The sequence below is a fragment of the Rhea pennata genome, chromosome 2 (genome assembly GCF_028389875.1).
Source record: "Rhea pennata isolate bPtePen1 chromosome 2, bPtePen1.pri, whole genome shotgun sequence".
Classification (NCBI taxonomy): domain Eukaryota; kingdom Metazoa; phylum Chordata; class Aves; order Rheiformes; family Rheidae; genus Rhea; species Rhea pennata.
Genome location: NC_084664.1, coordinates 67630549 through 67645869, shown reverse-complemented (window position 1 = coordinate 67645869; position 15321 = coordinate 67630549). Strand labels below are relative to the sequence as shown.

General features: G+C 36.1%; 1 protein-coding gene across 1 annotated transcript in view; it reads left to right on the top strand.

The window, feature by feature from the left end:
• The window catches only part of PTPN3 (protein tyrosine phosphatase non-receptor type 3), a 93390-nt gene extending 80346 nt beyond the window's left edge, over window positions 1–13044 (top strand). Inside the window, exons 23-26 of the mRNA XM_062567948.1 lie at window positions 213–341; window positions 8450–8595; window positions 9262–9397; window positions 12616–13044. Coding sequence (XP_062423932.1) covers window positions 213–341; window positions 8450–8595; window positions 9262–9397; window positions 12616–12699 — 495 coding nt within the window. The 3' untranslated portion in view covers window positions 12700–13044. The remainder of the gene's footprint in view (window positions 1–212; window positions 342–8449; window positions 8596–9261; window positions 9398–12615) is intronic.
• The last annotated feature ends 2277 nt before the right edge of the window (window positions 13045–15321 follow it).

The window sequence follows — 15321 nt, the reverse complement described above, 5'->3', positions numbered from 1 at the left end:
TTTTAAATGGCTAAAACACAAGTTTGTGCAGAATTTGGTCTGTGGTGTCATGTGAATTTCCAATCTGAATGCAAAGGCCTCATCAACAAACCATCGTAGTTCTTGTACTGTTCTTTGAATTGTCTGAAGCATAACATAAGAGGGGAAAGTTAGGATATGGAAGAGTCTGTTTCAGTTCTTGAGCTGTGCTTAATTCTGCTTTGTTTCTACAGACCAAATGTCATCAGTATTGGCCTGATCCCCCAGATGTAATGGAATATGGCAACTTTCGTGTCAGATGCCAGTCTGAAGATTGTACAATTGCATATGTTGTTAGAGAAATGGTGATTACAAATGTTAAGGTAAATGCCTCTTTATCTCTATATCTTCAGCAAGCTGAATGAATATGAATATATGTATGTGTGTGTGTATAAATGGCTAGATACAGACTTTGTGTGTGTGTGTATATGCACGTGTATATACTTTTTTATTTTTAAAAATGCCAATCAACAAAAAAATGCCAATAGTGTAATTGTTTTTTCAGTGTTTTCTCAAAAGCATACTTTAAGTGAACTGTAAGTTTGTTAGCTCTTTAAAATTCTAGGAATAAACCCCTCATATATCACTGTCTGTTGTTGTACAGTTCTAGAACACAGTAAGTATCCATTATGCTATGCAGACATTGTAATAAGAAGTTTATTGCTTTATCATATACTGTTTTGTGATCACTGACTCTTCGCAAATATTTAGATTTAGCTAGCAGGAAAGTGAATTGTAATATTATAGTTTTGAGAGAAGATGCAGAATCTCACCAGGTCATTGTCATCATCTTTAGTGAGATTTTTGAAGAGAAACCTTTATATATCTCAGTTTGAATGTCCTCAATTTATGTAAGATACTTGCATTCTTTAGTTGTTAATATTTTATGCTAGTAAAAATTATAAAGTGAAGTGAATTATGCAGAACGTTTCTTAAAATATGAGCTTGTATTGTGAAATTTGTTTGAATCACATCCAGGCTATCAAAAATGGAGTTTAGGGGGTGAGGTTTGGCTTCTGTTCCCAAGTTGTCCTACATTTCTTAAATGATTTTTCTCCATTTCTTTTACAAAAATCTGTGGTTGCAGAATGTCTTCTGAAAAGATGAAGGCTTTGTGCTATCATAAGATCTCTGTGTAAGAAATCACTGTGTGCTGACAAAATGATAATTTAGAGTTCCAGTACTAGTCAGGGGCCCACTCCTCTTTATAACTTTGTGCAATTCATTACTGTGTAATTGAGCAGATTTTAGAGATGCTAGAATTACTACTAGTAATTAAAAAGAAAGTTTTGAAACGTGACATTTTTAGTTGTTGTTCTTACACCAGGATGAAAATCCTTTAGTCTCATGAATTTGTAACTGAATCTGTCACTTGATGGTGCATCCAATGTTTGTCTTAATATGATTTAGATTTCTTTTGTAGTCATAACCATGAGAGATGCTGGTGCTTGTTATATTCAAACGTCTTTCAACTATGATGGTTTACATTGTCTCCATTGCTAGTTATGGCCCTCAGGTCAAGGAACAGTAATGATTTCAGTTCTGCCTTTCTGACAATTAGCTTGCAAATGATACATTTGAATGTCAGAACAAAAGTAGTATATATTAAAACAGTACTCCAAAGAATACAGAGAAAAACTTTTGTTCCCTGACACTCAATTTACTTTTTCTAACTTTTAATTTAGATCCTCCTCAGTTACTGGTTCTCATAAATGTATGCTTTTGTTTTGGAATAGTATTTCTGGGTTAGTATGTATCAAATAGTTAAATAATTTTTGAGTAAGTTTACCAGTGACTGTACTTAGAGTATGTGTGTTTTATTTCAGGTGTCTATTTATTGGCATGTGATAAAGAAAAATTCTAGTGAGAACAAGGCAGTTGGTCTTTTTCACACAAGTTAATTCCTTTTGAGATGAAGATTGTGCAAGAACTTGGTGTGCCTTTCTTTACATGTTTGTAGATGTCAAAATCACAAATGAGGATCTCAAACTCTGTGAATTCTCATACTAGTAAACTGTTGAGAATGCTTTTTCTAGTGGGAGGGCATATGCTTGCATAGATTTTGTCTTCATTGACAAAATGGCATGATTTTTAATGTATGGTAAAGCTAGTCCTGAGTTGTGCTATTCCGTGGGGGATTCAGCTTGCTTGCTTGTTTGTCTTTTCAGTGAAAACAAGATTATACACTTAAGTAGAGTGTCAATACTCAGGAGAATATTAAGCATCTAGCTGCTCCATAAAGTAAAAAATATGGCCCTAAAAATTGAAAACACAGTGCATCTGGTGTTTCATGCTGAAATAAGAACCTGCGTAGTTTGTTAAACATGGTGAAAGAACTCACTGTGATATTGAAGTATCTCCTAGTTTTACTTATCATTTGAGTTGCTTTTTTTTTTTAAAGTTCCTTTTTTTTGGGGGGGGGGGGGGGAGTGGGGGGAGAGGGATGGGGGAGGGAGTCAGTTCCTGTGATTAGGAGTAGACTTTGCAAAGCTTTCTATGTACTACCTCCTGCAAATGTTGTTATATTCTTAGATGCCAGGAAAAGTCATCTGAAATCAAACTAGGATTTTATTATTCCCTGAACTAATATGAGCATAATTGCATTGGTCTTTATAAAGGCAAGCAGCCTTTAATAGCAAAAGTGATAAAGTTCTGAAGTTTCACAAGAGACTATTTCTTTTGGGAAAGCATATTTTTGGAAAATTTTCCTGTGCATTAAAGTGCACAGATTTCATATCTGCCTTTAGAGAAAACCAGCTCATAAGAGAATTTTGAGAAATGAAGCCTTTTTTTCATGTATATTCAGAAGACTTGAAGAACAACGAACTTCTAGGGTTTTTCTGACCCAATTTATCATATTGCTTCTTTACCCATAATTGAAGATCAACAAATGGTTGCAAATCAGTGAAAGTCTCATGAAATGAAATATAGATTAACTTTCTACCTAGCCTTTTCAAAACCAAGAGTGAAATCTATTCTATAGCAAAAATGAAAGAAAAGCATTACATTTAAAAGAAATAATAAATAAAATAAAATAACAAAAGCTTCAGAACATTTCAAGGACCAGAACAGACAGACCAAAGGAAAGAAATTGCGTAGTTCAAGTGCTGGAGTCATCATATTGTACATTTTTCTTTTTTTTAAAAAAGAAAGAATAAAGATAAATACTTTTTTTAATCATTGACAAAATAGAATGGGAAGCCTAAAGAAAACTTTAATTCCATTTTCTTCAAAATTATTGCCTTGCAGCATATCATTGATGCCCAGTTTCATCCAAGTATATTTTGAACAATTTTTTTTGCTGTTTTCCCCTGTTTTTAAGCAAGCGTGTTAGTTGATTTGAGTGGTGTGTGACTAGGACTCAGTCATGGAACATACAATAGCTGGGGAGTCGTACTTGCTAAAGCGTTATTCACACAGCCTGAAGTCACAGAGCTCTTCTGAGTCTGAAGAATTATCAGAAGAAAATACTGCAGGCTTTTTCTCATTCTGCCACATCTTATATTAGTTGTTTCCCAAATGTTCTGTCATTTTTCCATCTGACTTGTTTTATTAACTAAAATTAGTCATTCAACCAAAAATAAAAGAATTCAAGATGATTTAATTTCATCTTGTAAAAACAAGTCGTACCATTGCTATAATACAAAATGAACACCAGAAGAGAGCACTAACACCTTATAAATAATCCAAGTGAGCATGATTAATTACAACAATTCCTTGTGTCATAATATGGACTGTTTAGCGTGATGATGCAGACTAACAATGCAAATGGAGGCAGGTTGGGAGAGAAAGTTCTTTTTAATTTAAAAGCCCTCACTTTTCAGGACATCACAATTATGGGGAAGGTGGTTTGAAGAAAAAAAGAAATAAATAGATGCAGCAATTCAAACCAATTAAAAATTAAGCATAAGCATAAATAAAGATTATAGCTGTTTGCTAAAGAGATGTAAAATTGCAAGATTAAGATGACCATTTTTCTTTTTAAGTATGAGCAATATACACACGTTCTGAGGACTCTGCTACACTGATATTAGATCAGTCAAAGGCAGCAATGTAAATGACTACACTGCCCACACTTTGTTATAAACAGCTGAAAATCGGTTTTTGATTTTTGACAGAGCTTAACTGTCTGGGCTGAGGCTTTCCATGCTGTTTTTTTTTTTTCTTCCAAGATATGTTTTGTACAACAATTTGAGAGAAATGTTGATTTTTGCTCATGTTACCTTAAATTGTTTCACTGGAACTCTTGCTTCTACGCATTGAACAAGACTCTATTTTCTCTTTCCAAAGAATTCCACATAAATTTGGCTAGCTCACCTTGGCTGTTTTTGAGCAAAATCTAGGATGTTAGCTTAACCCATAATGAAGTCATCTTGAATTTGCACAGGAATGATAGGTACAAGTATGTATTTTTCTCTAGCTGACATCTTTGTAGCAACAGTAAACATTACTGGAAGGACAGTGACAAATAGCTTGGGACAGATATGATGTCTTGCACCTCCACAGCTGCCTGCAAAGTAAATGTGGGTCAATGCCCTGAAGTAGCTAAATATTGATCAGATGGCTAATGATAAATTGGGGCAAATGACACAGCACAGAACTGTCACTAAAAGCTGTAAGTTATTCAAACTTTTTTGGATCCACCATTTGGAAATATGAAACATGCACTTACAATTGAAACCAGCCTATGTGAAGTGCAAAAAATGTTAAATATTTCTGGAGCATCAAAATGTAAAATGTCAAATTAGGCGAACATAACTGGACAATGAACAATTTTTGATGTCTGCTTTCTGTCTTTTTATACTTAAAATGGGAATAGTGAAGCCAGATTTTATTATAAATTCTACATTTATCAGTCATTAGAATGCTACAGTAATGACTGTTGTTGAAAACATCGATGGGAAATATATACCTTGTGGTAAGGAGTTGAGCCAACTTCTGGGTAGTAATAATTGGGAGAGCCATTTTGAACGGATAATTCTGAGAAGCCACTTCATTTTGCATTGCTAGATGTGTACAAAGAAAGAAGATCTGGCAGAAATAGCATTTTAAGAAATAAGTGGCTATATTCAACGACCATTTTAGTAGAACATGTACATTTCGGCTAACTATGAGCCCAGTAACCATAATCCTAGGTGCCCTTTTAAGTTATGAGTGCTAGGTTATAGTAACCGTACTGGTCTTGTAATGCAAATTATTTCCGTGTGTGATAATGTACGGTGTATTTCCAAATGCAAGAACTATCTATCATTGAGTATAAATGAGTTAGACTTTAAAAAATAAAAATAAAAAAAAGGAAGAAACCTGTTACTGATAATAAATGTCTAGACTGTCATAGTAATGTTTTTGTTTCTTCTGCATAAAATACAGAAGTATTAGAATTACAAAGAATTAATTCTAACATATACCAATATATTTAGTGTCTGCAAGAGAGATTTCGCTTACTAGGAGAAAGAGGTATTTTAAAATACTTAAGGCAATTTGTAAAATTAATGATGTGGTGATCAAGTATTAAGAATATGAATCATCTCAGAGAAGCTCAGTCAGAGGAATCAAAACTGATTATATTAAAACAGAAATAACTGGAAAAACTATACCGAAGCTTGAGGAACACTTAGAATATTCTAACAAAGTAGATTTGTCTCTGGGAATGAATCGCACGTATAACAGAAAATTGAAGATGATCACACCAAAAGAAGCAGTTTGGAAGCCTAACAGCATAATCTTATAGTATGCTCTTGCTCTAAAGAGGTCTTATGAGACATGCTCAGGGTCTGTTTTTAGGAAGCAAAGTATGAGCTGTGTTATGCATTTTCATGTCTCTGAAGGCAAATATGAATTTCCACAATTACTTTGACTGGAATAAACTCATTTCCTAGGATCCTTTCCTCAGTGCATAGGCAGTAGAGATTGTCTTCTGTATCTTAGTCTGGTCACTGTGGGTGAGACCTCTTTGTCGAACAGAAGAGGAAGGAAATAAATTGGAAACACCTAAATCAGATCAAATATTTCAGTAGTTGTCTGTTTAAAAACCAAAACAAAAACAAAACTCTGAAAGTCAATAGCAATGTGAAAGCATTCTTGTGTGGACCAGTAGGGAGAAAGCTGGCTTTTACATTGTGATTGATTAATAAGCTAATGTGAAGATAAAGGAGAGGAATGTGTTATTTCAATAGGGTGTTAAATGTGAAGTCTAGCAATGGGCATCAGTAAAGCCCAGCTAATAACTGTTGCCAGGCATGTGGAAGGAATCAAGGAACAATGGGAGGAGGCTCCTGCAGTGCACAGGTGATAACTACTTGTCACAGGTGGTGGAGGAGCCTACGAGGAAGGAGGTGTCCTGCTGGATCTTGTCCTAAACAACAGAGAGGGAGTGGTTAGAGATATGAAGGTTGAGAGCAGTCTTGACTGCAGTGACCACGAGATGGAGTGGTCCACGAGGTGGAGTTCAGGATCCTGCATGGAGGAAGCAAGGCAGTAAGCAGGATTGCAACCCTGGACTTCAGGAGAGCGGACTTTGGGCTCTTCAGAGGCCTGCTTGGAGGAATCTCACAGGTTAAGACCCTAGAAGGAAAGGGGTTCCGGGAGAGCTGGCTAGTATTCAAGCATCACTTCCTCCAAGAAGCGGTGCATCCCTATGAGTAAGAAGTGCAGCAAAAGGGGCAGGAGACCTGCATGGGTGAGCAAGGAGCTCTTGGCCAAATTCAGACAGAAGAAGAAAGTCCACAGAATGTGGAAGAGGGGACAGGCTACTTGGGAGAATTATAGGAATGCAGTCAGAGTATGTAGAGGTGCGTTGAGGAAGGCTAAGGCCCAATTGGAATTGAGTCTTGCAAGGGATGTTAAGGACAACAGGAAATCTTCAAATCCATCAGCAGCAAGAGGAAGACTAGGAAAAACGTGAGCCCGCTGCTGAATGAGGTGAGGACCCTGGTGACAAGGGATACAGAGAAGGCAGAATTACTGAATGCCTTTGCTTCAGTCTTCACCGCTGAGGGCAGTCCTCATAAATCCTGCAGCCTGGATGTGAGGGAAAAAGTCCGGAGAAGGGAAGACTTTCCTTTGGTTGAGGAGGATAGTATTAGAGACCTTCTGGGCAAGCTTGACATCCACAAATCCATGGGCCCAGATGGGATGCACCCATGGGTACTGAGGGAGCTGGCGGATGTTGTTGCCAGGCTGCTCTCCGTCATCTCTGGAGATATTCAAGGCCCGCCTGGATGCAGCCCTGACTAACATGCTCTAGGTGACCCTGCTTGAGCAGGGGGGGGTTGGACTAGATGATCTCCGGAGGTCCTTTCCAACCTTACCGATTCTGTGACTCATCTCGGACGGAAGAGTGACACGTCTTCACGCAGTGATGCAGCAGAGCTCAAGAGTGTTGTTTTTTTTTCTTCCCTGCACTGATCTATGATTATATGTATAACATAGAAGTTGAGACTAATTTGAATTCAAGGATGTTTAACTTTGATTATGAAATCACTCAATATAGAGCTAACTGAAAGAACTTCTGTGAAATTGCTTTCTGAGGTATAATTGCATGGAGAGTTCTCTATGCAGCAGAATCTTTCGTCTAATTAAATTCTATTAATAAAGACAAAAGTCCTTTTATAAGTGTACAGAAATCATACATACCTATGTATTCTCTCTCAGAAACCATAGTTAGCAAATGCTGTGAAAGCAACTTTGTGTTATTTTGTAACTATATCTGTAAGTGCACATTTAGAACACATCTGCAGCTGTGCTTCCTTGAGAGACTTAATGGGATGGCAGCATGAGATGAAAAGACAGTCAGATTTGTTTTATGGGAAGGCTTAAGATACTGCAGGAAATGAGCAAGCATCTTGCTGCTTTCAGAGTTGAACCAGTATGCCAGCATAGTGTTCCTAAGTGCTGTAAATGGGTGTGTGTGTGTACATATGTGTGTGAATGTATATTTTCCCATTTCTGATGAAATATAAAAACAAGACCATGCTGTTGAGGGGTGACACTTCCTTCAAGGAGGAGAATATGTAGCCCCAAGGCCCTGTTATTTTATCTTTGTTATGAGTATTTCTTCTGTATTTTACAACAGCTGCTTCTTCCAGCCTGTTCAAAAATTGTGTAATACTGTTATGCACAGGTTCTGTATCGTTTTACTTCAGGTGAATCATTGATACCAAGGTCAGAACTCAATAAATTTTAAAAAATGAAAGTCTGCTTAGATAAAAGTTAAAATTTGATGCCTCACTAAATAATATATATGTGTGTGTGTGCGCCTTTGGTACGTTTTCTAAGAATTACATGTTTATAGTTTTCTCTAAATTGAAATTTTCTTTGTCATATGCATCTCACTATGTATCATGTTTGCAAAATAGGCTTACTGTGAAAATGGCTCATTTCTAGTGAGTCATAACACTGAACACTTTTTCACAACCTTGTTGTATTTTAGACAGAACAACAGCATGCAGTCACCCATCTCCAGTATGTTGCTTGGCCTGACCATGGTGTTCCTGATGACTCTATGGACTTCTTAGAGTTTGTGACCTGTATGAGGCCAAAGAGAGTAAAGAACGAGCCAGTCCTTGTTCATTGCAGGTACTTGTGGTTTAAAAGTTTGGTGTAGATTGTGTTCAGCCTTAGAATAAGATTTTGCTTTGAAAGGTGTCTCTACAAGGCGGCAGGATTCCTTGAACCAGATGAAAATTTTAAGCCCAGAACACTAGTGTTCATTGGTGGAGATACAAGCTCTAGTGTTATATCTAAAGGACAAATTTCTTTTTTTCTTCCTTTCTTTTGCTACCTTTTGGTGAAATTGCTGTGTTAGATAATTATTACAGAAGTGATCGTTGGTAATATAGTAAAGACGTTTCTCTGCATTTTCATATTCTGATACCTCTGTAATCTCATTGTGTGTGGTATTGCAAAGTTGGTCTGCTGTTCAGGTAGCTGTCAAAAAGTCAATTAGCTCTTACCTTTTTTTAATCAAAATTATAAAAGCAGTATATTTAGACTTGCAGGCAGTTGTAACTTAAAACATTTAATTTAAGTGGTTCTTTTAGTTTTATTTACATAATTTTTTCTTTGTGATCATTGGCAGGAAATATTACTGAAGTTGCTTTAGGAGTAGACTTAGTTCTCTGTTTTAATCTTTTAAAGTTCTCCCTCTTGTTTCTAAGGCTATTTAGCTTCATAATATTAAGATTGCGATACAAATCTGGTACCTTGCAGAAACTTAGATTACTTTCATGTTCCATTTCACAGTGCTGGAATTGGTCGCACTGGTGTTCTGGTCACTATGGAAACAGCCCTGTGCTTAATTGAAAGAAACCAACCTGTTTATCCACTGGATATTGTACGAAAAATGCGAGACCAGCGAGCTATGATGGTCCAAACATCAGTAAGTGAAGGAGAGGAGTTCTGTATGTGTACTGCATTTGTCCAATTGTGGCAACAGATACATAGATTTCTAAAATGGTGTAGTTTAGGTCTTCAGTTACCGTTATACTTCATGCTTCTTACAATCGCTGTAACACAGTTTAATGTAATCTGGCAGAAAAGGCTCTTTGCTTCTAAGGTGTATATTTAACTTGTAAATGTTTCCTACCTGGCCATTAAAAGATTTCTATACTTTGTAAGTAATTTCTATATACAAAATCAGACTAATCCAAACCATCTGTTCTTTAGTCTAAATAATATGCAAGAAGTTAAGATAACACTTTGATTTTTGTTGTTTCTAGAGAGACTTGTAGGTAGTCTTAAATCACATATAAAGTTTTTGTGCTGTGATTTGAAGAGAGGAAGTGGCTTTTCAAGAGTTAGGAGAAGAAATTTAATAGAAATATATTAATTGTACCACTGCTCCAGTTTGGAAGAATGAAGGGCAAGAGTGAAATTCAGAAGAAGCTGGCAAAACTCAGTAACTGAAATAAAGTAGAAGGGGATGTAAGACTGAGATGGTTCAAAGACAATTTTTGAGATTGTAAGGGGCAGTTTTGTATCAGCTTTGGAAATGAGCATTTTGCCACTAGGATGAGGGGTGAAAACTTCCACTTTCTTGGGGAGAAGTTGGGTAACACAGAACACTGTGTGAGTTATTTCAGAGAGCTAAATATGCAAGGACATATGGAAGTAAAAGGGTTTAGACCCACAAAATCTACAGTTGCATCTGTCATTCTTGTCTCTGATCTTCAAAAGAAAATGCCTCTGTTTGCACTTGAGCAAAGGAAGGAAGAAGTTAATGACTGCAGGAGTTAGTAGTGTGGTTGATCAGGAAAAAAAAAAACTTGCATTGAAAGAATATTATCAAAGAGCATGAAACAGTCAAAAATTATGGTTACTTGTGTAACTGGACTGTCCTATGAGTAGGATTGTTCATGCACATTGCTGGGACTCTTGTCACTTATTGCAGTATACTGAGGGCGCTGTCTGGAAGTGAATCAAGACTGTACGGTTAAGGAGGGAGTTGTCTGGATAGTCCTGAGCCCATTTCTTACAGAAATGGAAGTTGTTGAGCTTGTGAGGGTGCCATGAGATGAGAAAGACTGGCCTCAAGATTAAGGAAGCTGAATGTTTCCATCTGGAATTGTCCTCATCTGTCCCCTTCAGCTTTTAAAATGAAGTGAGCAGGTTCACTGGAGGTGATTGTGTTTTTGAGAGCCTGAAGTGAAGTTCAGCTTGCCAGAAGGCTGAGTACCTCTATGTACAACAGAAATCAGTGGAAATGTTCCTTAAACATAGTTTGTTTGACATAACAGAAGAATACAGAGTATAGCAATAAACACACTGCAAATTGGACTGTGAGTGTGGAAAACTGGACAGGTAAAATCAGATTCTTCTTTACCTTGCTTGCTGTATCATTAGGTGTATGCAGTGCACTTGGTCACTACTACACACTGCAGGTCACTAGCAGTGCAATTTGCAGAAGGACAGTATGTAGCAGTAGTACTGTGAAAGTAAATTCACTGGTTATTTTTGAAATCTGCAGATAGTGCTGTGAGAAAAAGCAAAGCCTGTGAGTAGAGCTGGCATATTGTGCTGTAAGTGAGGCGCAGGGAGCAAGCACTGAATGTGTGAAAGCAGAATACTAAAGAGCTGTACTTAAACAAATCTATCCTGAGTGCCCTTTTGCGTTCCCATGCCACCATTTCAGCTAGCCCCACTGCTCCTATTCTGTGTTCAGCCTAGCGCAGCTGGGAAGAGCCATTAGGGATTGTTCAACTGAGGCAGCCTGGCTTGAAGCACATTCAGCTGCTCTGTGGGGCTTGTGCAGGTGCTCCTTGTCTGAGGAGATGATACACAGAGCCAGATGCATGTTGTGAGCTAAGATTAGTCAGTCTGTGCTCAGTAAGAATATGCTCATCAGAGCTCTTAACAGGTCTCTTTAGTGTCTACTATTAATCACGTGGAAGTTGTAATTTTCAAAAACTTGTAATTTGGTCAAACTGGGGCCATCAGGAACAGCAAAACAAAAGCTGTGACCAAAAATGAAGCTACAGTAACCTTTGCCTAGCTGTATAGCCCTTCATTTGGAGTTAAAATAAATAAATAAAATAACTATGCTCCATTAAAGAGAAATTACTAAATAATATGGAAGGGAGTGCAGTAGGACATATGTAATAAAACCAGTTATCAATGGAGTGAGCAGTAAGAACAGAGGCAACAGCAGCAAAGAAAACAAGTAGTCAGAGGCTGAGTCAGAGGAAGCAATGCTAAGCGTTCATTTTGATTTGCTCAGTAATCTGATCACACAAAGAAGTTAACAAAAGCAATAAGCAGAGAGCTAAACATCACAGTTGGCTTGTTCAGGCAATAGAAATATGCATGCCAATAACAATGAAGAGAAAAGTCAAGAAATAAGAAATAAGAAATATAGACAAAAGAACAGAATAATATTGGAGATGGGAGTAATTGAGTGAAAGACGGAAAGAAAAGGCAGGAAATTGAGATGCTGAAAATAAATTTCCATCCCCACATTTTCCCTAAGTTTTTCTATACTGAAGAGAACATAAAATGCAGATTATGGACAAGAATAGCATTCTAACTACAAGTATTTATATGCAATGTAAGGTCCTTCACAGTACAAGCATCATTTTTTAGCCCTGTCCTTTGGGAGATACTGGGATAATGTTGTTTCCAGATACACCTGGTCAGTTAGTGAAAGTTGACATCAAAGGACAACTGAGAGAATATTTCAAAGATGTAAAAAAAAAGGATTTTTAAAAGTTGTAAGACCCTGGAGATGAAAGAATCTGGAGAAAGGAAGATTTTCCTTTAGTCAATGAGGATTAGATTAGAGATCATTCAGGCAAGCTTCACACCCACAAATCCATGGGGCTTTTTTTTTTTTTTTTTTTTTTTTTTTTTTTTTTTTTTTTGGGGGGGGGGTGTGCTTTTTTCTTTCCCTGCTTCTTTCTTTCCCAAAAATGTGTTGCTGCACTTCTCCAAATATGTAGCTTTTAGATTTTGAGAAAGGTGTTCATTTTTGGTCTTGAACAGTCGAAAGTACTTTCTGAGAGCAGGAGACATGCCTTAATCATTGTTGTAAGTTAGTGGTGTGAAGTACGGCTCTATAATCGATACTTTAACTAATCAACATTTTTGTTTTTTCTTATATAGAGTCAATACAAATTTGTTTGTGAAGCAATTCTTCGTGTTTACAAAGAAGGATTAGTTCGACCACTGGATTCCAATTCCAGTTAGCACAACAGTGAAGGATGATTTCTTTTCCCCTAAAAAGACTTTTTTTTTAATAAAGCAGGAGCTTGTATCTCAAAGCAACTAGAATGGACTAGAAGCCCATGAGACAACAGACAAGCACATCTGAACTGTGGCACTTTAAATTTCTCAAGATTGCTAATCATGTACAGTATAAAGAAATCCTGTAGATAAATATGAGAGCAATTGTGTATAATATGCTTTATTCACGTAGATAACATAAACAATCAATCATGGAAACCTTGATGCATATCTTATCTTTTGCTGCCTTAAAACAACCTTAACTTTAGAAGTTACAAAGGTCCTGATGTTTCTTTTTAAAATTCAAAAAGAAAACCAGTAGTATTGAAATTATCCAGTTTAAGAAAGTACTTAATATCTTTGTATTGTATGGAAGGTCATGGAAGTTAATGGTAATTTTCATATTTGGACATTAAATATTCATGGAAATGTAACCTTAGCTTCTAAAAGGCTGAAGAGCTTCAAAGGCTAATGCGTAACTACTGTACATTGATAGATGGAGAAATTAAATAGTCAGGTCCCTTAAATCTATTAGTGAGTATGCCAGCTGTTATAATATGCTTCTTAGAAATCACATCTACTGTATGTGATGTACAAAATAATGCTGCATTTAAGCATTTATGCAGATGGTACAGTCTACATCTTCTGTTTATTACATTAGCTACTGTACTCCTATTCTTCTATTTCTGCTGCCTTTCCCCTTTATACTTGTATTCACTGCTGTTTCTATTTATGAACAGAAAGCATTTTAACTGAAAGTGAGATTGAATTCTCTTTTGCCTTTGTTTCCATGTGTATTTATGAGTTTTTTGAATGTAAATGATTAATGCACACAAGTGCAAGACTGACTTATTGTATATGCAAAGTAGCCTAATCCAGTACTGGAAGAAGAAATTACTACTGAATCCATTAAATATGTTGCTGCTAATTCAGGGTGTGAAGCTTACGAGGGCACAGGTGTTACTAGTATTGAGATGGTGATAAAATGTTAACTTGCTGCCTTTTAGCAGAAGCTGAGTTCTGGTTACCCAGTGAAACACAACTCCCTTTTGCAAAAATTCTGTGGATTTGCTGCGTTTCTTTCCTTTATGGAAATAAAGCTGAATTCACATAAATTCAGGGAAAGAGAGGATGAATTTGTACATTGGTAAATAGTTCACCCTAAGGTACACTGGTCTCCATTTCATTTCAAATGGGAGAATTGGACTTTCTGAACAATATAACCATGTTTGTGTGATGTTAATTTATTCTGTGTGTGTTTTGATTACCCTAGGATAAATCTTCATTTTTGTGTTTTAAAAATATATTCTAACAGATTGTTTAAAACTGTTATTTAAAGATTTATCCTAAATAAGGAAAAAAAATTATAGGGCATATTATCCAGATGTTTATATATGTATAAAAGAAAAATAGATAATTTTCTTGTTAGATATATATATATATATCTATATACACACACACCTTCAGATATATTTTTTGAATTATTGTTTATATTATGGATATAGTCATTTATATCTGAGTTTCATTACTGAAACTGCCACAGCTGTACAGTATGCATCTCTAATGTTACCAGAAGGTTGTGTTTTTGTTTTTTTGAGGAGAGCTGAAAAGTGAATGTAGGATACGCTAAATTGCAGATCCTTTTCTTCTGCAGACTTGGTCCTTTCTTCAAGGTTACTTTATTAGTTATAGGAGGAAAAAAGAAAGTATCTGGTTACTATTTATTTATCAAAAGAGTTTTGCTAATTGAAACACAAGTGTTAATCGGCAGCCTAGAAAGCTTCTGTAGATTGAAAGGTGAGTAGTTATGTGTTCATTCAAATATATTGCATTCCAGATTTTATTTACCTGAAGTCTTTGTCATATATTGGATCTTTATCCTCATGCTTAATTGGGCATGGACTGCAAGGCAAGCGACTATAATTCTGACTCTCTAACTTTCTGAATTACAGCTCTTTTTAACTTTCTGAATTGCATCACATCACACAATCTCCCTGTGCCTCTGTTATTCCAAATGTAAAATGATACCGGGCATGCATATTTTGTTTGGAAAGCTTTTTTTGAAAAAATATGGAATATGTTGTACAAGTGCATGCTGTCTACTGTTATTTGAGAGAATATTGAGAAAACCTAGAGGCTTTTTCCACATGAGAAATAGTGGGTACTGAAAAATCTGTGCCTGCTGACTGGTTGCTTAACAAAAGCTCTCTGTTACAATGAGTGTCCTTTTCTATTAAAGCATTTTTTTGAAGTTGTGCTGCACCTAGGTCTCAAAATCATAGCTTGTAGTTGGCAGGATTTGTAAATTAATAGTTTGTCAAGAACTGTAAAAGGTAAGGAGAAAAAAAACATCGGAATAGTAAGAAAAAACTTAGAGCATCTTATTTTCCATGTTTTTCTTTCATAAAACTACTTGATTAAACTTTTGGTTTATTTCTGTTGAAGGTAACTGATATATTCTTACTACTATTTATGTGTGTATATGTATACACTCATGTCTTGAGTATATATTTACAAAAGTGTTGTAAAATATCAGTATATAACTCATCTCAATGTACATAACATAGGTTACTGTACATAACAAGT